This window comes from Sander vitreus, chromosome 3 (genome assembly GCF_031162955.1).
Source record: "Sander vitreus isolate 19-12246 chromosome 3, sanVit1, whole genome shotgun sequence".
Classification (NCBI taxonomy): Eukaryota; Metazoa; Chordata; class Actinopteri; order Perciformes; family Percidae; genus Sander; species Sander vitreus.
Window position 1 is genome coordinate 5,812,459 of NC_135857.1, and position 23,732 is coordinate 5,836,190.

General features: G+C 40.8%; 1 protein-coding gene across 5 annotated transcripts in view; it reads left to right on the forward strand.

The window, feature by feature from the left end:
* The first annotated feature begins 1,694 nt into the window (after positions 1-1,694).
* Positions 1,695-23,732, forward strand: part of nlrx1 (NLR family member X1) — a 42,895-nt gene continuing 20,857 nt past the window's right edge. Inside the window, exons 1-7 of one of the 5 annotated variants that reach the window (XM_078245805.1) lie at positions 1,695-1,887; positions 2,412-2,535; positions 10,256-10,309; positions 14,083-14,198; positions 15,690-16,083; positions 19,225-19,456; positions 22,033-23,200. In XM_078245805.1, the coding sequence (XP_078101931.1) occupies positions 10,293-10,309; positions 14,083-14,198; positions 15,690-16,083; positions 19,225-19,456; positions 22,033-23,200 (1,927 nt within the window). In that variant the 5' untranslated portion in view covers positions 1,695-1,887; positions 2,412-2,535; positions 10,256-10,292. Of the gene's footprint in view, positions 1,888-2,411; positions 2,536-3,528; positions 3,926-8,721; positions 8,920-10,255; positions 10,310-14,082; positions 14,199-15,689; positions 16,084-19,224; positions 19,457-22,032; positions 23,201-23,732 lie in introns of all 5 variants that reach the window. The other 4 variants (XM_078245803.1, XM_078245807.1, XM_078245806.1 and 1 more) reach the window with 4 other exon arrangements.

Sequence of the window (23,732 nt, forward strand, 5' to 3'; positions counted from 1 at the left end):
CACAGACCATCAGCACCGGATCCCCTCAGGGCTGCGTTCTTTCTCCTTTGCTCTTCTCCCTGTACACCAACAGCTGCACCTCCAGTCACCAGTCTGTCAAGCTTCTGAAGTTTGCGGACGACACCTCCCTCATCGAACTCATCTCTGATGGAGACGAGTCCGCCTATAGGTCAAAGGCTGACCACCTGGTGAAGTGGTGCAAGCAAAACAATCTAGAGCTCAATGCTATAAAGAAAATGGAGATGGTTATGGACTTCAGGAGGAACTCAGCCCCACCTGCCCCCATCACCCTCTGTGGGTCCACAATTAACATTGTGGAGTCTTTCCGCTTCCTGGGAACTATCATCTCCCAGGACCTCAAGTGGGAGCTGAACATCAGCTCCCTTGTCAAGAAAGCACAACAGAGGATGTACTTCCTGCGGCAGCTGAAGAAATTCAACCTGCCAAAGACAGTGATGGTGCACTTCTACACAGCCATTATTGAGTCCATCCTCACATCCTCCATCACCATCTGGTACGCTGCTAGCACAGCCAAGGACAAGGGCAGACTGCAGCGTGTCATTCGGTCAGCTGAGAAGGTGATTGGCTGCAATCTGCCGCCGCTCCAGGACCTTTACGCCACCAGGACTCTGAAGCGTGCTGGAAAGATTGTGGCTGACCCCTCCCACCCTGGCAACAAACTCTTTGAGACACTCCCCCCTGGCAGGAGGCTGAGGTCCATCAGGACCAAAACCTCACGTCACAAGGACAGTTTTTTCCCCTCTGCCACTAGCCTTATTAACAAGGCCCGGAAACCACCCTGACTCTCTCCACACCACCTCTGGCTCTACATGCCACTGTACTTAATCTGCTCTTTTTATCTTAATTCTTACTCTCTTATTTTTAATACATTCTGTGTGTGTGTATGTGTGTGTGTATATATATATATATATATATATACACACACATATATTTATACTTAAATTGTTTGTTCTGTTTAACCTGTTTGTTTAACTTATTTTAGAGAATGTATGACATGCACCTACAACACCAAAACAAATTCCTTGTATGTGTAAAAAACGTACTTGGCAATAAAGCTTTTCTGATTCTGATTCTGATTGAGCATTTTTAAGTGGGTATATGGAAATCCTGGAGCCTTCTTAGTGGGTATACTGCGTATACCTGCGTATCACGTAGACTACACAACAGATCCAGGGGGCCACTTGGGGTTTAATGTCTTGCTCAGGGACACTTTGACATGTGGCCGGAGGAGCCGGGGATCAAACCCCTAATCTAGTGGGTGAGGGGCAACAACATACCTCCTAGCCACAAGCCGCCCCGACATAGTTTTTGTGCATTGTAGGAAACCGTGTCTGGCTTGTGTGAATGTGGGAGTCTTGAGAGAGTAAAAGATGTTTTCCTAGAATGTAGGTAATAATAATAATAATAATAATAATAATAATAATAATAATAATAATAATAATAATAATAACTAGGGCAGAAAGAAAACTATTCTTTGTTAGGCTGGCAGGACTTGGAGTTTAGGCTTTTTCTGTTTTATCTTTGTTTGGACATAGTGAGAAACATCAACTGATCTCCAAAGCAGTTCCTATATGACACAGGACTGTATGTAAAAATGTAGTTCACACTTTGACCTGTAGAGATCAGTAATACGCTTAGCGGCGTCTACACTGCCGGAATCCTACAAGAAGAAGAAGAAGAAGCCCCCTGGAATGAACAGGGTTCCGCTTCGAGCGCTGCATCAGCTGTCTTTATACACCCATGGTGTCACCTTCACAGTATTCATTTAGTCGCTGCGAAACGTTTTTGGATATTGTGGGAAATGAACGTCAATGTCCTGACACGATCCTGACATGCGAGACAGGGGTGCAGGACGATGAGACATTGGTATGTAACTGGATTTATTTTCTATGACATGATGGCATTTCACTTTTAGTTTGCATGAATGTAAACTGATAGCTGGTTCAACCCGTATGTTATAAAGTAATAAGTTCAACCTGTTAGCTATGTGACGCTAACTGGCAGGCTATAACTTTGAGCTGCAGTAACGTTTACATGAATTTACATTCACTCGTGTTTCCTGTTTATGGTATTACAAAGGAAAATTGTGATCGGAACTGTATCATTCAGTCTAATCAAGTTTATAAGAGGCAATAGGTTAATTCCATTTATTATTATTATTATTATTATTATTGTTATTGTTATTTATTAAACTTTACATCGGTAACTCCGAAGTTGTAGGAGATGTGATTGTGAACCGGGTAAAGTTGTTTTTCTTTTCCAAAACGTTACTCAAGAGAGGTTGCGCGGCTCTTCCGGGGTTCTTCCCGTGTAACTTTAGCTCCGGTGTTGCGTGTCCCTACTAGTTTTAAACTAACTGGTTTCCGTGTCATGTGTTTACCTAACAACAGCAGCAGTTGTGGCCTACCTCTGTGTCCAGATTCGTCACACAATCCCAAACATATTAATGACCCAAGACCAGATGTTACCTGGATGCTGACGTAGTAAATGAATAAGTGACGGCCAGCAACTTCGGTAAAGTTAGAAATATATTCACAGATTTGAACTTCCGGGATCTGTAGCGAAATCTTATTATATCACAAACGACGCATCATTCCTACCGTAGTAAGGTTAACAACGAGCTACAAACTAATTTTCATCAAAACGAGCCGTCCTCCAACCTGGAGAAATGACATTGGTCTCTACGAGCATCCAGCAGTGAGACGGCAGTAAGACGAGTGCTAAGGGACCGTCTACAAACTACAACACCGAAAAGAGATACAAAAAAAATATTTATTAATTTAATGATTAAATAAGGTTGTGTCTTCAAACGTACCTCAATTATAACTTGTCTCCTGCTAGTTGTACTACAGCACTTACTTTTCAAAAATAACATTATCTTAAGGTCTGATATGCTGCCACAAGTGTAAATATTGTGTGTGTCCTTTACCTTAGTAATAAGACACAACAAAAAAAATTGGGACACTACTAGACAATATTTTATGGATCATGGTCAGCCTTGACATAACACGAGACTCAACAGGGAGACAGGTTGAGCTCAACAAATTGTGACCTACCTATATGAGACCTATGGCCCAAGTTCAGAATGACTCTTATTAATTTATTCTGTGCTGTTTGCAACCTCCCTTTAAGTCGGTTTGTTAGGCCTTCAAACCAGGAAGTACATGCAAATTCAAAATGATTTAAAATTAAGGCGTCAGCTAAAATGATCATTGTCTAATTATCTAAAAATTTAGAGTAAAAAATAAGGATATTCATAATTTTGGTAAATATTTTTTGCCAAAAAAGATCTAATATCTATCTATAAATTACAGGAACGTCTGTCTGTGTGTCTGTCTGTGTGTTATGCGCATATCTCACGAACCGTTAGTAGCCAACATGTACTATACTCAAAGTTGTTGCTAACCAGGGTCTCGCCCAAATAGCGGTTATGTTGCATTCAGTCTGGGCCCACATCCTTGGCTGTCCACTAACATGGATCCTATTGTTCTCCTATAACATCAACAGTTAGCTTCACCTGTCAGTGGGGCTGCCAGTGGACTAACAAACTTAGCCTCCCAGCTAATTCATCCAGGGCTGAGGTTTGGGTTTGCAGCCTCGTCCATGTTTCCCGGAGCCCTTTGCTGTGGCAGAGACGGTGCATTGGATGATACGTTGTGCCGGAGATGAGGCGACATCCCGGCCGTCAGCGGGGACATGATGGCGGCTCCTGGCAGTCCAGCAGCTTGCGGTTCGGGGTCGTGCAGCTTTCCGTCTCCTAACTCCGGTGCCCATCACCGCAGTGTAACTGAGAATATCCCCCGGAGTAGTGAGGACCATGACAACATGACATCATCTTCTAACAGCGAGGCAGCGGATGGCTAGATGCCGGGGGATAAGGTCACAGACTTTAAATCAACTTTTAGTATGAAAGGTTTACATTTCCTACATCTTAATGTTAGAAGCCACCTAAAATTGAGGAAATTAGACAACTTGTGAAACAGTCGGAGGTCGGGGTTATCTGTTTAACGAAAAGTTGGTTAGATGAAACTATAAGCAATGAGGAAATTGCCATTAATAATTACTGTATAGTTAGGAAGGACTGGAATAGAAAGGGTGGTGGGGTTTGTGTACGACTATCGTTGAAACGGTAAACCACGGTAAAAATGTTGATGATAACAATTACCGTTTTCATTTAAAATATTATTATCACGGTGGCTTACCACGGTGTGGAAACCGTCTGTTCCCAGCTTCATCCGAGTCTCCTGAAGTTGCCGCGCGTGCGCACTGCGTAGCCTACAGTGCGTTTATTGAAGTTGGAATCATGGGGGAAGGAGGAGATGACAGTGCTCAGGACATTTATCAGCCTTGTAAAAAAAGGCAATAGTAGCACTTGCTCTCTCTCCTGAGATGATGTGACGAGAGTCATCGCTTTGATCTCCTGCCAATTACTCGCGCTCAGGCAGGAGAAGGGAACAGAACAGCAGCTGTAAACAGACTTTTTTTCTTTATCATTCCTTTCCCGTTTTCGGACTTGTTGAAGTAATGTGTGTAGCCCAGAACGTAAGTTAAAACTATTCTGTAGCTTGTTAAACTGTCATGGGTTTTACTGCCTCGTTATCTGTGTAAACATTAAAGCTACATTATTCATATTTAAATAAGTGTTCTGCTACGATGTGGTTTAGCCCGTGTTAAGAGAGATATATTATCGCATTGATAATATTGCTGTTGCTGTGTTTCTTATTGCATAGCTGATAGGTGTGCAGGTTGTTTAATATTACTTGTGCAGCCACGCGTTAATATTCAGGTTGTGTTAGGGAAATTTGCTAGCAAGGTGCAATCGCCAGACTAGCGCTGTGGAACCACGTGCTTAGCTATTAAAGTTTGCTCCGTTATGGACATGTGTGCTGTAATAGATGTGGCTTATTCTCAGTTTGTGTTACTGAGCAATATGTTACATTTATGTAAATTATTACAGAGAAATTAATGTAATTCTTAGTATTGTTTCTTGTTATATGCTGGTGGCTATAACATTTAGTTTTGGTAAATAATGTTTATAGTAAGTCAGATGCTTATTAATGTGCATTATTTGTTTATATTTCAGAACCACGTCCAACTTCACATGTAACGTCAAATACAACTTCATAGTTAACTTCATGTTCGAGTTGTAAATAAATCTTCCTGGATCTCAAAGTCAGACATCTCTGGTTCAAGTTCTTACCGGAGACCCTACAGCGGGCCGGTGTTTCAGTAGCCAGTTTTCAATCGTTTTTGCAAGCCTATTGCATATATTTTTGACACACTGTTACACTTTGTGAAACTATTTCAGCTTGTGTAGGCCTATCAGTGCTTTCTGAACATATTGAACACACTTAGACACACAAAATACAGCGATAATACCGAAAACTGTGATCATTTTGGTCACTGTAGCAGCTCCACTGCTGCAGACCTCTGTTCACAGATACACACAAACACTTGGAGAGGAATATTTTCCACAGCTCTTTATTTAATGACCGTATCAGCAGTGAATTGTCCCACAGTTCACCTGGAGCTCCCTCGCTCCCACCTGGCCCGAGGCTCTCGGTCGCGAGAGTAAGAATTCACTCTGTTCAGCTTATCACACAGTGTCCACGTCTTTTCTCTCACAGTCGGCCATAAAGCTCTTTCTCTGCTTCGGCTCGCTACTGCTTTTAAAAAAAGGGAGCGCATGATTAGACAACTCGCTACAGCTATGACAATCAGTCCCTCCCCGCCTGCTCACCTGAGCCACCACCTCCTCCCCACCCTCTCTCTCCCCACACCTCCACAGTCACTATAACCGTGAGGTTAAATTTTCATACCGTTACATCCCTACTTTTAACTGTAGAGATGACATTGCTAGTGATTTAGAGATTGTTCGGATGGACATATGTTTACCAAAAAACAATCCCATTTTATTTGGGGCTTGCTACAGACCGCCAGGCCATACTACTTTCTATGACAGGTTAGAACAGGTTTTCTTGAGTCTATCAGACAAAGAGAGCTCTGAGCTGATTTTAATGGGGGATATGAACACAAACGTGTCGGGCTGTGCTCATCCTTCCGGCAAAATGCTGGAGGACCTGTGTCACTCTTTTGGTCTTGAACAGCTGGTAAAACAGTCCATGAGGATAAGCAAGACTTGTGAGAGTATTATGGATCTTAGTTTCAGACAAAACAAAAATATCTCAAAGTGGTACTATTACTTACGGCATAAGTGATCATAATATAATTTTTTGCACAAGAAAAACTGGTAAAAAAAACATTTTACTCTCATAAGACTGTACTATCCAGATCATTTAAACATTTCTCCCAGGAAACTTTCAAGATGCTGGTTGATGAGGTGGATTGGTCCGCTGTGGTAAATTGTTCATGTGTTAACATAGCATGGTCACAGTTTAAAGACAGATTTTTAAAAATCATCAACAAGGTGACCCCTTTTAGACAGATCAGAGTTTAACAGCGCTCTAGTGCATGTTTTGACAAAGTTATACATGATGCTATTAAAACCAGGGAAAAAGCACTTAAAACTTTTCATAGAACTACAAATCATGATGATTTTATTTTATATAAACAAGCAAGAAATAAGACTCAGGAACTTATTAGAGATGCAAAATCAACCCACTATAAGAATGGACAGCTCCACTTGTAGGTGGTTTAGGTCTTACCTATCAGGGAGGGAACAATTGGTGGTCTTAGGGGGAGTGCTGTCTGACCCTAGTGTAGTTGAATGCGGCGTTCCGCAAGAAAGCATTCTCGGACCGTCCTTATTTTTAACATTAATGATATGGCAGACTCCTGTTCATGTGAACTATTTTTTACGCTGATGACTCTGCACTTTTAATGTCTCATAAACACCAACCCACTCTAGAGAGTACCCTGAGCTCTGAGCTATCTTCTGTAAACAACTGGCTGATTGACAATATGCTGTCCCTACATTTTGGTAAGACAGAGGCCATCTTGTTCGGCTCAAAATACAGATTGAAAAGATGCTCGGAATTAAGGGTCATTTTGAATAATGTTGTGGTCAGTGCAACAACGTAAGTAAAATACCTGGGTTGCATTCTAGAAAACAACTTGGATGGCAGGAATATGGCCAACAAGGTTCTGAGTAAAGTCACCGGGCTCACAAAGTTTTTAGCCAGAAACTCTAAATTTTTAGATGATTAGACAATGATCATTTTAGCTGACGCCTTAATTTTAAATCATTTTGAATTTGCATGTACTTCCTGGTTTGAAGGCCTAACAAACCGACTTAAAGGGAGGTTGCAAACAGCACAGAATAAATTAATAAGAGTCATTCTGAACTTGGGCCATAGGTCTCATATAGGTAGGTCACAATTTGTTGAGCTCAACCTGTCTCCCTGTTGAGTCTCGTGTTATGTCAAGGCTGACCATGATCCATAAAATATTGTCTAGTAGTGTCCCAATTTTTTTTGTCGTGTCTTATTACTAAGGTAAAGGACACACACAATATTTACACTTGTGGCAGCATATCAGACCTTAAGATAATGTTATTTTTGAAAAGTAAGTGCTGTAGTACAACTAGCAGGAGACAAGTTATAATTGAGGTACGTTTGGAGACACTAACTTATTTAATCATTAAATTAATAAATATTTTTGTTTCTCTTTACAGTTTGTAGACTGTCCCTTAGCACTCGTCTTACTGCCATTTCACCGCCTGGTGCTCGTAGAGACCAATGTTATTTCTCCAGGTTGGAGGACGACTCATTTTGATGAAAATTAGTTTGTAGCTCGTTGTTTACCTTACTATGGTAGGAAAGATGCGTTGTTTGTGATTTAATAATGTTTTGCTCAGAAGTTATTGATCCCGGAAGTTACCGCCAGAAGCCTCGTAGCTCACAGTGTAGAGGCAGGCCACACCTGTTAATGTTAGGTAAAAACACAAAATAACATCAAGTGCACAACATCACAACATCATGTGCGAAGAACAATGTAGGACATTTCACATTCTGATTTAAACGGTAATGTTATTATTAGTCATTCTACAGAAACGCCCAATTTTCTGTCCCCAGGCTTTGAAGAAAGCAAACATTTTAATCATACTTTGTAGTCACATTTAATTTTTATATTTTAATAATGTAGCATGTTCTTTGAATAGTTATACCTACGAGTTTAGCATATTAGCAACATGTGGTTTGAGGTGCTGTAGCTTTCATTTTGTAAAATACATATTTAACTAGAACTGCAAGCAGTTATGACGGGGTCCAAGCCTCCCCGGCGCCAGTCACCCCCGATGCAAGTCGCCCCTGATGATACTCGGAGCCCACGAAAGTGGAGCCCGCGAAAAGGAGAACCCAAAGCACGACGATGGCGAGGCAAAAGCCAGGAAATTGCAAGCTCCAAAGTCTGTAGTGAAATGCAATAGCACATTTCCCATTCATTGAGTAAAAGGCTAAAACGCTTCTACCTCAATTATAGCGCCCCCTAAAGGCCGATCATCACCAAATCAGGTATAAAGGCACAGAGTGGCATGTCGAACAATAATCTCAAGTTTTGTGATGATAGTTTACTGCGGCAGAGATATTGCCATTGCAAATTTCCCATTTAAATGCATTGAGTTATAGGCCAAAACGCGTCTACGTTGATTATAGTGCCCCATAATGGCCGATCTTCGCCAAATTTAGTACAGAGCCTCGGAGTAGGATGTCGAACAATAATACAAAATTTTGGTCCTTGCAGGGATCTGGACCAGTCCTGAAAATGGCACCCCCCCCATCATGTACGGTTTAGGCCGTAGTGTGACTTTTATCAACGGAAGAATAAGAAAAAGAAGAAGAATCCTTAGGAAAAACAATAGGGTTCCACAGCTCCGCTGGATCTGTGACTCCTAATAAAAACTCACTGGTGTTAACGTCATTGGTGTTACTGCTTCTCATGGTAACACCAGTTTTGAAACACATTTAAAATCCATTAAGCTCTCATTTATGTGGATAGATAAAGCCAAAGGGTTAACCAATACTGTAACCTAAGTTTAAATTAAGTCATATTGTTATTCCAAACATGGGCCGTTTCTGTAGAACAGTAATGTTAACGTTACACAGCATTGGGTGTAACGTCTTAGAACTGTCATGGCCAGCATCCCTACAACTTCAGTACAAACTACATGACCTCACACAAACTATTTAAACTGATTTAGTCTCATAAAAGTCTCCTATCAAATTTGATAATCCCAAGAGATCCAAGTGGTGGAAATTATATACTGAAATGGATGATGCCAGTTCTCCATTGCAGCCCATGTTAAGTGGAGACACTCCAGGTGAATAGGGGACATATTTTAACTAACACATATCACTATTACACTTCCCCAGGTGATTATTTACATTAAGACAATATTTTTTTGTATTACTAGTTTTTTGAACTTTTATGTTGAATTATGTAGATAATCAATTAAATATGTCCTAATATGCATAAATAAAGGTGTTTCGGTTTTTCCAACCTGGACCCTATTTTCCCATGCATTGGTTTCTGAATGATTAATGTGAACCAAAATCTCTGAAATCATGAAATGTTTAAAATCTTTGGTCTAGTACGAGAACACTGTATCTAGCAGCAGTGTACGGGCTGCAATGTAACCCTTTAGGATAAATGTTCAGCTGCGTTCTGTTTTTGTTTTTGTCGCTGACAGGCTCAGATTATTATTCTAAGTGTCTGACAGCATTATGGAAAGGATCCCTACAGAGATAGAGTTTTTTGTTAAAGAGTAAGATTTCTTTTTATTTAACATGAAACAGCCCCGAAATCACCATCACCAAACCCACCACACTCTATTGAAATAAACATACTTTTAGCGTGTATAGAGCCAGCATATTTTCAGATGTGAATGGGTGAATTAAGGGTTTATTTCAACCAAATCAGAGTGGTGATTTTTGGAACAGTGGAAGGAAGAACCAAGACGTCTTTTAATAGTTTTATTTTGTTTCTGTCAACTTTGAATGAAGTGTGTTTTACGATGGTACAATTACTGTTTATTTAAAGAAGATTAAAACATGTTCCTTTGGATGGTGTTTTCGGGACATTGCACAATCATCGTCTCACTGTATACTGTACCTTTGCATTTGCAAGTGCATCCTTGTGTGCATTCATGAGATATAAACTAAATGGGGACCCGCTCATCAATACATAGGGCTGCTAGTAGTCAAAAACTGCACAGTGTACCTTTTTATGTTCCTTTTGCACATGTTGTCTCACTTTGCATGCTTACTGTTTTTCACAGAACGGTCCATGACATCAAGACACAGAGGAACAGAAGGATGAGCTCACTGCACAGGTTGGTGACATATTGTTATTGATGCTGAGACTCAAATGTCATTCATGTGCAAACTGTCTGAAGTTCAATGATTGCCTTAGGATTTGTGATGCAGGTGTTAAACAAATCTCTTGTGTATATGGAGCCAGACAGTCTGACACATTGTATAGCTATGCCTGAATACAATACTCTAGGCTTTTTTCCAATTTAAAAATATTTTAATTAAAATCTTAACCCTCTTTATAAATGTTTATTCACATAACTACTACTAACTAGTTTACGTTAAAATAACGGCTTAAAAATTGTGATGCTACAGTGACTTGTAATAGGGAGAATGGTGCCTCTTTCATTTGAATGCCTGTTCTGGCACTGCGTACGTTTCTCTGGTGAGTGGCTACGATCTCCCTGGGGTATACAGTAGGGCTGTTACGATAACCGCATCACCGCAATACTGCACCCCATTTTATTTAACTTTTTGCTGGTGAAAGTTACAGAAGAACAGATGTTGTGTGATATAAAATACAATGAAAGCAATAATCATTGTTATCCTCATCGACTGTCTTCTATCCTATATTTAAGAGATAATGGAGAAAAAAAAACTTAAGAGTCACTTCAGAGCACAAGAGGATCCATTAAATATATGGGGGGTTTCTTTTGTGTGTCAGATTATTATGAATTATTTCGACAGGTAACGTTTAATGTAATAGGCTACACGGTAGGGAAGGCAAAGACATTTCTCCGTTCTCAGCTGAGGTAGACACATTAATTAAGCTGCAGTGTTTACCATTACACATTAGCCTAGCAGCTAGCAGAGTTTCCTTCTGCTTATAGCTTAATCCCAACAAAACTGTACGGTTAAATTTCAGCCTGCATGCACGTTTTCTAGCCTAAAACAGAAAAGCTTATTTTGGTAGAGAGAGCAACAAGTTAGTGGACTGCCGAGTTGCCCTTTCTGCTCAGCTGCTGGACTGCTGTGCTGCGAAGTAAACTGCTTTTTAAAAAATCCGTATGATTTGAGTTAGGTTGTTACTAGCGGCAGCTTTGGCGGAGATGTAATTGCAGGCGGGCCTCTGGGACCTCATCTCCCAGAGTTCCTTTCAAAAAACAAACCGTGTTGACTGTATGGCGTCGTTAGATTGGCAGCTCGCCCGTGCACGATGCCTTCACATGCTCCAGTCCACACTGCAGTTTAGTCTAAGATGAGCTACGAGCTAATACATCCATGAAGATGTGAGCTGTGTGGGGACACGAGCAGCGGTGGAGATGATAGAGCCGGGGAGGCGGCGGCTAGTTTACGTGGCTATCTGTGCTAACACGGTCAACAGGCATAACTCAGCTAGCGGGACCGAGGGGGTCGGGGAGGCACGATGTTTTCTGCAGTTAAGCAGTCTTGTCTGCGTTAGCACTGTTGACTGTGTTAGCACGGTTAGCCACGTAAAAACAAGTGGAGCCAGTGCATGCCCAGCCTGGGTAACGTTGGTGCCAAACAGTGGCAGGCATCTAACCAATGTGACACCAACACCTTACGAACCACTATGGCAAAATGTGAAACAACCTTAGATGATGAAGTGGAGGTTGAGAAAGAGCGGGCAGCATGCACCGCCTTCCCCTTATCTGCCTCACCCTTATCCACCTCACCCAGGGAGGAAAGGGCCAGAGTGCTGCTGCTTTTTCCCATTTCATAGAAAATCCTTAATTAGGTTATTATATTGTTTGAAAATCCTGTCTGCAATGGTTATTGGCAACATCATATACCTATATACCCTGTAAAGCGACTTTGAGTTCATGAAAAGCGCTATATAAATTCAATTTATTATTATTATTATTATTATTATTATTATTATTATTATTATTATTATCATAGATAACCATTTCAAGTGTCCAAGTTTTTCACGAGTCACAACCTCTGAGATAAGAGATTTCCACATGACATCATCACCGATCCACTTCACATAGCTTTCCTGGCTAGCATTAAAAGCGACTGAATAACATCTTCATCTATTTAAAGATGGGAACCTTCCCCAGCAGACAGACAAGTGGGTCTGCTGACACCTGCTGACCTATTGCTGTACTAACACCTGTGCATACAAAACATTTTGTTGCAGTCCCACAAACAATGCATTCTGGTACCTACATGAGATTTACATTTGGGGCAGATCCTGTTCTATACTTAATATAGATATGCGATATGTAGACCTGATGCAAAATGTTATATTGTAACTCCTTATATCTGTTGCAAATTGAAATTTTGGAAGGCAATCGCACAATCTCATCCAACACATCATCTGTTACGCAGTTGAGCAAAACACACCATGATGTTCATAAACATGCAAGTTTACCTAGGATGAAGCTTTATGTCTCAGAATAGAACTTAGATATAAAATCTTTTCGCTGCTTATAGTTGGGAACAATCTAATGGATGCGAATCATATGGGGTTTTCAGCGAGTTGTTCTTCTTATACACCAAGGGTCAGATATGTAGGGGCGTTCTCTAATATTTTCAAATTATCCCATCATGGTTACTCGAGATTGGGCCTCATTCACCAATATCTTCATATTTAAGTTTTCTCTTAAATATGAATGCGGAATGCGGTTGGTTTTAGTCAGGGGTGTATTTTAAGACTGTTTTATTTTCTTTAACCATGCAAGTAAGCAAATAAAGTGTGTGAAGCAGCGAAAATGGGGAGATGTGAAGAGGTCCAGCCAAATAAATAAGATATGAACGCGTCTCACGCTGCCTGGCGGAGGAGTAAACAACGCTGTGGAGAGGCAACTATGATTTAAAAACGGGAATAATAAAAAACCAACATTTTCATTTTCACTTTTACCGGAGGCTGTATTACCGAGGGTCAGCAGCGCTGCGCCGGGCTCTGGGGCACCGGAGCCGGCTTGGAAGCCGATGAAGGATCGGCGGTGCCCCATATCTATGGTAACTAAACTTCACTGGTGAGACAAACGTGTGACGGTCAGGAAGACGTTTTGGCAGGGGGAAAACTGATCAGAAAATGTAACGGAAAGTTGTAGAAATGTAGTGGAGTAGAAAGTATAGATAATTGCTGCAAAATGTAACGAAGTAAAATTCGAAAGTTTGCACTATTGATCAGAATCAGAATCAGAGAATCAGAAAAGCTTTATTGCCAAGTACGTTTTTTACACATACAAGGAATTTGTGTTGGTGTTGTAGGTGCACGTCACACATTCTCTAAAATAAGTTAAACAAGCAGGTTAAACAGAACAAACAATATAAGTATAAATATATATGTGTGTGTGTGTGTGTGTGTGTGTGTGTGTGTATATATATATATATATATATATATATGCAGATTTTGTTCTTAGCTAAGAACAAATCCAAGATAAGAATACATTAGTGAATGTCAGAATCTTCGTAAAAAGTACGTAAGTGGGGTTTAAGAACACATAAGTAAGACCGGTTGGTGAATGAGGCCCATTGATCTGATCAACAGTCTGACAGGCTACATTTAACACGTAATTGGATATTTCATATTATGGATTTGCGGAGTGGCTTTCACTTTCATCAGTAAAACTACACCGACGCTGACGTGCTGACATGTTTCTGTGTTGATGGCATCTTGCTTCGGTAGTGCGCCGCAGTTATATTATTGCAGCTGTTCTCTGCCAATAAACTCAGCTACCATGTGAGGCAGATCTAGGATCAGTTTGAATAATCCACTTTGTGAGGAAAGGGGGTTGTTGACTGTGGGATTGCATGCATTCTATAAAGATTGTGAACAATGCCAACTGAACAAACCTGTGCAATGTGTTGTGTTTTCCAGACAGCTGAGTCAGCTCCGCGGAGCATGGAGGTGGAGATGGAGGAGGGTGGAGGTTTCTCTGTACCCAGCCACTGGCTTCCACTGCAGGACCTTCTGCTCCACTACCTCAGGACCAGGTGCACAACTTGGTTTAAAGCTCGATGACTTGATGATGACAAAATGCTGCTTTCATAAAACTGCAACTGTAAAAAGCTTTCTTCAGTGTGAAAAATACAAAATGTTTATTTTAGCAGTTTAGATTTCATTACGATTTCATTCCCTTGAGTTTTATCAATCAATCGAAGGCTGCAGGACAGTGGTAAACATGACCATAGTGTATTTATGAAAAAAATACTATAATGCCGTTTTTCCGCTGCGTGGTACAGCTTGACGCGACTCTACTCGACTCACTCTTTTTATGCCAGAGGCATTATGTTTTTGTGGTCGTTCCATTCTCGTGAATGTAAAATCTCAGGAACACCTGGAGGGAATTTCTTTAAATTTGGCCCAAACGTCCACTTGGACTGAACTGATACGATTTTGGTGGTCAAAGGTCACCGTGACCTCACAAAACACTTTTTTTGCCATAATTTAAGAATGAATACACTAATTATGACAACATTTGTCACAAATGTCTAATGGGATAAAGTGATGGCATTTTATACCCCACAGGTCAGCCTCACTGTGACATCATAATGTTCTGCTTTTCTGGCCATTATTCACCGCCATAACTCGGGAACACAAGGGGACATTGTGATCATATTTCACCATATATATACAGTATTTGGTCGGATGCTGAATTGGTGACACTTATCTCGGGTGCCAACCTTCGAACTGTGGTGATTGTATAGATGTTCTGGGCTGCCTGGCTGTCAGATTTGTGTGACGCATCCACGTTTTGCCAAGAAATTCTCTTAATAAAAAAATAAAAACAAGATCTGGAAATACTTGAATGAAGGAGATAACCAAAAAGGTTCTTACTAAGTGTAATAGTCATGCAGTGAATCAGTTATGGATTAGTTGAATTGAGTGACGATTGATTATCAGTCAGTTATCATGCAAGTATCAGCAGTATTACTTATTACAAAAACAAACACTTCTTTTAAACCCTGCTTTGGATTATATCAATTAAGCAAAAAGGGTTGGAAGGATTTTAAAGGGTAACCATTTCTTTTCTTTTTTTTTTTTTTAAACGTAGACCCTATTTCCCTATGTTTTTGTGTCTAAGTGACTGATGGGAGCAAATATCTTTGACATTGGTCAGAGTTAGGGTTAGTAGGAGACAGGGTTAGTAATTGTGGTAACAGTTAAAAACAATATTATTAAAACAAAAATAAAGTTATAAAACTTTTTTGCATGATAACAGAATAGGCTATACCATCTATTTCCTGACTGCTTTAGTAACTTTTCTGCTCGTGTCTCTCTTATGAAGCTTCGTGAACCATATTATTAATTTTCTGAGGCCACCAGATGGTACTCTTGGTGTAAAGAAAAAGGCTCAAGGAATGGCAATTCAGTGTGATGTCAGCCCTTAGTAGAACCGAGAGCGCCATCTAGTGGGCTCAGGAAATAAAGCAAGTGGTGTGACTATCACTAGTAAATACACCATTCTTTTCTCTCTATTACAGCAGAATCCATAGAGATCCACAAGAGGAAGCTCTTCCTGTGGTTCAGCCACCTTCCTCGGGAGGAAAAACAGTTTGGCGGGTACTTCAGCCCCGAGACCATGCATGTGGATCCACTGATACTGGAAAGAAAAGCTGCAGAGAAGGCAGGACTGCTCAGTTTTGTTCTCCAAACCCAGCCCCTGTCCTGCCCCTCTGTGACTGTGGAACAGCTGTTTGATCCCACTGATGTCTGGAGGGAAGGCCGGGGGCTCAATGTGCTGCTGTACGGGGCCGTGGGAACAGGCAAAAGTACAGTGGTCCGAAAGCTGGTGCTGGATTGGTGCACAGGGACCACCCTGTCCCACTTCAAGCTGCTGGTTCCTTTCTCTTGTGAGGACCTTGGTCAACTGTCAAAGTAAGACAACCTTCTATTAATCAGTGGCATTTTTCACCGTAGTCTTATGTCACATATATCTGATATCTTGAATTTGGAATCAAGTAATATAAGTCAATTCCCCCAGCATCAGAGCTAATCAACACAATCAAATTATACAATAATCTAGGGCTGGGCAATATGGCCTAAAAAAAAAAAAAGCCAGATTTTTTCACAAAAAAAATCCGATTTAGGATTTAAATTGTTTCCCAGATTTTAGACCACAGTAAAAGGAAACCGCAAGAGATTAGTACAGGTTAAACTATACAGACAGAAGTCAACAAGACACCATACAGACAGCTAGAGCAACAAATAAGCTTTCTCAGTAAGCCATGAGAGCTACAGAAAGCAGCAAGACATTAGCACAGATACACATCAGCAGTATCCACATTCAGTATAAGAAGCCATGCAAGCATCAAAACAAAGCCAAGCAGCACAGACCCGAGCCATCTTCTTCAACCATGCAAAGAAGTAACAAGCAGTAATAAAAAGATGAAGGGAGGCGTTAATAAGATGGTAAAATAGTTAAAATACAAGTTAATTTTTCATACATACCCAAGAAATGCAGAGCGGGCTATATTTGACACCGGGCAAGACATCAAACATAAAACATGTTAGCAGCAGGTCAGCAGTGATAACAACAATAATATAAAATTACCAGGAGATTAAAAATGTTCACAAGTCTGACTTCCCAAGAGGCAGGCCTTGAGACTTTGTGTGAAGTTATGGTAGGTGGTGCAGTTTCTTGTTTCATTTGGTAGAGTGTTCCACCTATTAGAGGCTCTAACAGAAAAGCATGATTGACTAAAGGAGCTGGACCTGTAAAGGATTAGACAGTCCCCTCTCAGAACAGACCTAGTGGTTCTATTGTTAGAAGTTTTTTGCTTAATAAAAGTATTGAGTGATGGAGGAGCTTTGCCATTCAGGATCTTGAACATTAGTCAGGTGTCATTGTATTTGATTAGATTTTCCCAACTAAAGGCTGATTCTGCGTCAAATCGATGGTGTACCCCCACAGACCCCTCTGCGTCGCGGCGAACCCCCCTCCAAGCCCTCCGCCGTAGCTCAACGTGCACCTCCAAAAATGTGTAACTTTGCGTCAAGGCGACAAGGCCGCAAAGACTGTGATTGGTCAACTCGTCCTGTGTGTTGATAGTCGGTGTTTCAAGCAGCCTACTCTGGGGAGTAGCAACGTGCTAGTTCACTGACAAGCTTTGCAAATAAACTCAGACGTATTTTGGTTACAATGACGGTGTTATCTGTTTGTAAAGTGTCTATATGTCAGTAACGTTTTGAAATTAGCACTTCGCCAGCAAGCAGTACTTTGTGGGCAGTTGTGCTAAAATTTGCTTGCTAACATAAACTGGCTGGCAGACACCTCGCAAATAACCTCAGACTTATCACCCCCTAGCATTAAGGATGGTGAACTCCAAAAGGGTCACGATGCCGCAGGAGCGACGGCGTAGCTACGGCGTGGAGTTGATGCAGAAGCATAAAACAGCCTTAAGGATGGCATATTTGTTAAGAATTTTACAGTGGTGATAAGTATTGTTTTTTCTGTCTAGCACTTTGAGGGCCTGTTTATACAGAGAGAGAACAGGCTTGTCATACAATATAGTAGATGGGGGGTGATCATTAAATCCAAATATAATTTTGCTGCTGAACTTGTTAGGCAGCTTCTTATATACCTAAAATTGGCTAGATTGTATTTAGTTATTCACATTACTTTTTTCACTTGTTTTTTGAAAGACCAGGTGGAGTCAAGGATGATACTGAGTTATTTGAAATGAGAGACAACTTGAATATTCTCACCAGACACATATACTTTGTGATCAGTCAGATGCGGAGTGTGTCTTTGTAAAAAACATGCAGACAGTTTTCTTACATTTAGACACAGGTGAAAAATATTCAAGCCACATTTTAGCCTGGCTCCGCCCTCCTACTTACTTCCGCTCAATTTTCATTTCCCTTCAGTACTCGAGAGTCTGGTAGGATCAGGCTAGTTACATTTGTCATTGCTGCGTTAAGTTTAAAAGCTGCTTTTTTGGGGTTTTTGCATGGACGTATATTATAGTATCATCTGCATACATCTGAACTTCACACCCTGTACAAATTGATGGCAAGTTATTTACGTATAAGCTAAACAAGAGAGGTCCTAAGATGGAACCCGCAATTTTCCGCATGGTGGTGCGGCGGGGGGGGGGGAGTGTCAATGAAACGGCCCATTTGTGTGACGTCCTGTTGTGTTCTTAAACCCCCCAACAAAGCACAAGTAGACTTTATATTTCACAATTACGGTCTTCCGTCAGATCGTTTATACATTTCGACGTTTCTAACCGCACTTGAAGGCAGCTTTATTTCACAGGAGAGAGAGAAAGAAAAGAGAAGAGCGAGATATAGCGAGTGCTTTGTTGTTGTAGGAAACATTCAGCTATTACACAAACTCCCAGGCAGTTCAGTGCTTGTGTTTTGTTCTTTACCCTCATAGTGTTTTAAAACTTTCTTGTGGCAGGGATGGAAATTAACTTTATTGTTCACCTGCCAAATCTACCAGCCATTCTTTTTTTAACCGGCAAGTGTGTAATTGCATGTAAAAATATAATATAACAAGATCTATAATACTCAAGCATGTTTATTTCATAAGGTCTTGAGGAAAATACTAACATTCTCTTTCTCTCTTAGCACACACATACAGTGTTTCCACTAGAATGTATAGTCTTTGGATCAGAATAAAGTCCGTTTTACTACTGTGAGTCTGTTCAGCTTTAACGTTACAGATATCACACAGAGCTAATGAACAATTCAGATACATAACACATTTTGCAATGTGCATCTCAACACTTTTTAACTCACTATGACCACTACTACTGTCATTACTAAACATTGTTCCAAAATATGAACAATAACGTTGCAGTCAGTGAGCTTATTTGCTTGCTAAACACTGCTCCAGCACATAGATGGTACCATAGATATATCTATGGTATGGTATGGTATGAATTTGATTTGTAATGATAAACAAAAAAAACTATATTCAAAAAACTGAAATTGGGCATGGGGAGCATGCATCACACTGCTGTAAGTACATTATGTTAGTAATAAAGTGATGAATCCCCTCCCTCATAGAGTGGCTTCCTTAAGGGACCTGGTGAGCAGGAAGTACCTCCACCTGAGAAAACACCCCCTGCTGAGTGGGGAGGGAAACCAGGCCAAGGATGTGCTCTTTGTCTTCAATGGAATGGAGAAGATGAAACTGGACTTCCGAATTGGAGCCACAGAGCTTTGCAGTGATCCTAATGAGGCGCTGCCTGCAGATGTGGTGGTGGTCAACCTGCTGAGGAAATATCTCCTGCCCGAGGTAAGGGACAGTCCACTGTCACTCTTCTGTTTCCCTAGAAACTGTCTTCCACTGTCATATATCTATTTGCTATCCTGAAGTGCAAAAAGCTGCCATGCTGGTTGCTGGTAATGTGGAGCTCATTCTTGTTGCCATGCCACACATAGTTACTGTTAGCTTGGTAATCTGAAGAAAGTAAAAGAAAATGTTGAAAATTAAAATGGACAACTGAAGGCTAGAATGTGCTTTCCAGCTGTAGAAAGCAGGTTCCCTTTCTTAAAGTGAGAATGTGAGTAATGTTGCTGTTCTGGAAACCTTCACTAATATCCAGTGGAGGGCTAGACCTGTCCTAAATAACGGTGAGCCTACATTTTCCTCAGTTCCAGACCTTTATTTTAAACTGACACGGACATTGATGCCATTTTTCGGCACTCAACAGTTTTTAATACTTTTGTTTGTTACCATATAAAAATACAGGGGATCAATGCTCAGCCCTGCAGACTTCCAGCAGCTTGAAGGGAATTTCCCTCCACTAAATTAATACATTTGTGAGTAAAAGTAGGGCTTGACGATATGGACCAAAAATCATATCTCAGTATTTTTAGGCTGAATGGCGAACATGATATATATCTCTGTATTTTCGCTCAGCCCTGCAGACTTCCAGCAGCTTGAAGGGAATTTCCCTCCACTAAATTAATACATTTGTGAGTAAAAGTAGGGCTTGGCGATATGGACCAAAAATCATATCTCAGTATTTTTAGGCTGAATGGCGAACATGATATATATCTCTGTATTTTCTACAAAGTCAAAGCCACATGGGAGATTTTACAAGCACTTTTAATAAAACAGACTGGGATCAAATACAATGCAAAGGGTTTCCTTCCCTGTTTGAAAAAATACAGCTAAAAAAACATGTAAATGAAAGATCTTATAAAATAAATAGTGTAGGAGTGTGAATCTTCGCTGGTCTCACCATTCAATTACCATTATCCTGTCAATGATTGAAATTGATTCGATATCACGATACTTCACAATGCGTCACCTCCTAAATATTATTATATATTGCTACACATGGTTTTCATCAACAAATTCAAGCAGTCAGATATATATGAACTTCCATTTTTATTGTATCTGCTCTTAAAAAAGATACTTCCTGAATGTAGTGGAGTCGGAACTCGATGCAGAATCGTCTAGGTCCACATTGCGATGCATCAATGCAATGATTCATTTCAACACTCCTAAAATAGTCTATATTAAATAAAAACAAGCTTATCTCTCAGAATGCTCCTTTATTTGTTTTCTATAACAATAACTGACTGAGTACAATAACAGGTTTTCCTCTCCTGCAACAGTGAAACTTACGCTGTACATTTACAGCTTGACAACTTTACTGTAAATTCTTCCTCTTCTCCGATAGCAAACAGCCAAATAATAATAATAATCTTAAAAAAGAGGCATTTAATCTATGAAGTAAACAAGCCTGTCTGTGTCTGTCTTCGTGCTGTCTGTCAGGTGACAGACAGAGCAGAGGGAAGACTCGGAGAGTAGAGCAGAGGTTCGCTCGCTTACTCTTCCAGCACTGACCCAATCGGGCAACTGGCTGATTGTATTTACTGGTCCGATATAACTTTTTACCGGCTCCAGGGCATCGGTGAATCTTTATTGTTGGACCCTGTTGTAAGGGGAGCCAGGCAGACAACAGCGGGAGAGTGGGGGCGGGGTTACATGGAGTGTGTGAGAGAGATGCAAACAAATTGTTTCATTCCATATGTAATTTTAAAATAAATCTATCATTTAAAAAGTCTATATACTGCCAAGCACTAAGTAGGAGCAGTATTTCTGTTAAAAAGAATAAGTGTTCTCAGGAGTGCAACGAATCACGAAACTCACGGTTTGGATTGTATCACTGCTGTCACAGATCGGATAATTTTTCGGATTAACTTTGATTTTCATTTAATACTTAAAGAACTGGTAAACCAAGGAACCTTTGCCTATGCAAAAATGGTTACAATTTACATTTGGACCTCTTTAATAACAAAAACTTGATTTCAGTTGTAAAAATAAGTCATTATAAACATTATTTTTTATACAATTTACTTTGAACATTTCGTTATTTATTTAGAACATTTTAGACACCACACAAAATAAAACTCCTCCTTACCTACATCTCTCCTCCAAAACCCGTCCCTGCAGCCTGTCAGCCTGTCACCAGAGCATAGAGAACAACACTGTTGTGTGTGTATCAGAGGAAGTGTAACCACACTGCGACCTGTTTCAGCTTGCCATTAAATTGCAGCAACAGTTGTGTGCATGGATATCAGGTACTCAAATTTGACACCGATTGATTTAATTTGAATCGGTACCCAAAAAGTACAGAGTTCGGTACCCTAACCCTATGCTTTGAACACACTGCATTCATGTAACCGTGGTAGTTAAACTGTATTTCACACTGTAATGGTTAAACTTTGCAATTAACCTGTGTGCCGAGATGAGAGATGCCGTGTTCCTGCCCAAGAAAAATCAATTAAAGTAACTGAGGCGTAACAAGCTTAGGCGTTTGAAAATGTATTCTAAATAGGCTGCTGTATTTTTTTCAGGCCAGCATCTTGGTTACCACCAGACTGTCTGCCCTGGACCGTATCCCACAGAAGTATGTGAGTCGCTATGCACAGATTTGTGGCTTCACTGACCCGGAGCGCCAGCGGGCCTACTTCACCAGCCGCCTCCTGCAGCAGAGTGGAGAGACTGCATGTAACCATGAGGCCCAGTCTGTCATAGAGCTGCTTTACCTCAACCTTCAGAGACAAAGTCAGCTGGCTACAGCCTGCTTTCTCCCATCCTATTGCTGGCTCACATGTGCTACCTTACACTTCCTCCATTTCACCGGCGCCAAGGAACCCATCCGCACACTGACTGGCATATACACCAGCTTCCTTAGGCTCACCTTTGGAGGTGAGGTGCTGGGCACAGGGACAGGGACAAATGTGCCTATACAGGAACACCAGAGTTCTCTGATGTTGTATGTAGTCCGTACAGTTGGGAAACTTGCTTTTGACGGTGTGACATACAAACGCAGGTCATTCTCAGAAAAGGAACTGGAGCAGTGGATAGGAGGGAAGACCAAGACGGATGAGGAGCTACATCAGCTGGCCATGTTCCGGACTGATGTGCTAGACTTCTTTTTGGCTCCCAGTGTAGAAAGCGTTAAGCATTTAGCAGAAGATCCCAGTGAGAGTGATCAGAGGCAGTATGTATTTGCTGTCCCAGCCATGCAGGAGTACCTAGCGGCGCTCTACGTGGTTCTCGGAGAGAACAAGTCAGCTCTGGAGAAGCTGACCAGTCAGGTGTCTGAGGTCATTGGTCAGACAAGTGAGGATGTCAATGCCCTCATTAATATCCTTTCGAAGTTTATCCCCCTCCGAATATTTGCTGTATTCAACCTCGTTAAGCTTTTTCCGAAGCTCTTTGAGAAGATCAGCAGTCTGAACAAAGGCAGCATTGCCAGAACCATGGCAGCTGAGATGTTCCGCACCGAGGATAGCTACAATGAGGATGTCCTGGATCAGGTGGAGAAAAGCCTCCTGGGAGTCCATGGCCCCCAGCCACAGCAGTACAGTAAAGGCCAGCCTTTTGAGCTCTACCCCATCTTCAAGGGTGGACTGTTGCATTATGGTAACCGTGTCCTTCTCCAGCAACTTGGGTGCAGCATTCAGAGCACCACTGTGGCCAAGATCACACATGTCCTTAAGAAGGACCTTGTCAGAGGTAACCTATATCTATCTATATACCTATATACTCCAATTAAAATCAATCTTTCTTTCAATTGAATTTTATTTATAGTGTCAAATCATAACAAATTATCACAGGACACTTTACAGATAGAGTAGGTCTAGACCACACTACCACACTCCACTACACACACCCCATGAGCAAGTTTATTTTTATTGTTTGAGTTATCTAGTATCAATTTAATAAAATCCCAAAATCTTTTAATATATGCCTTTTCAATGATGTTCTTAATGTAAACATTTACCTGGTGCATTATAAAAAGTATTTGCGGGTTACTTCTTGCTTGTACAATTTACAGCAGAAGTTTTCTGAGAATCACTTTTATATCCAAACTAAATTGGTATTGTAACCAATTTTAAAGTAAAGTCAATTTCTCTAATTTGATATTGATTCGGAAATGTAGTCGGGTCCTTGTGGATTGGAATCGATTCGGGAAATCATTGGCATTACCCAGCCCTATTGTCTATACAGTATGCTTTGTTTTCATGTTTGAAGACGTTGAGCTTAC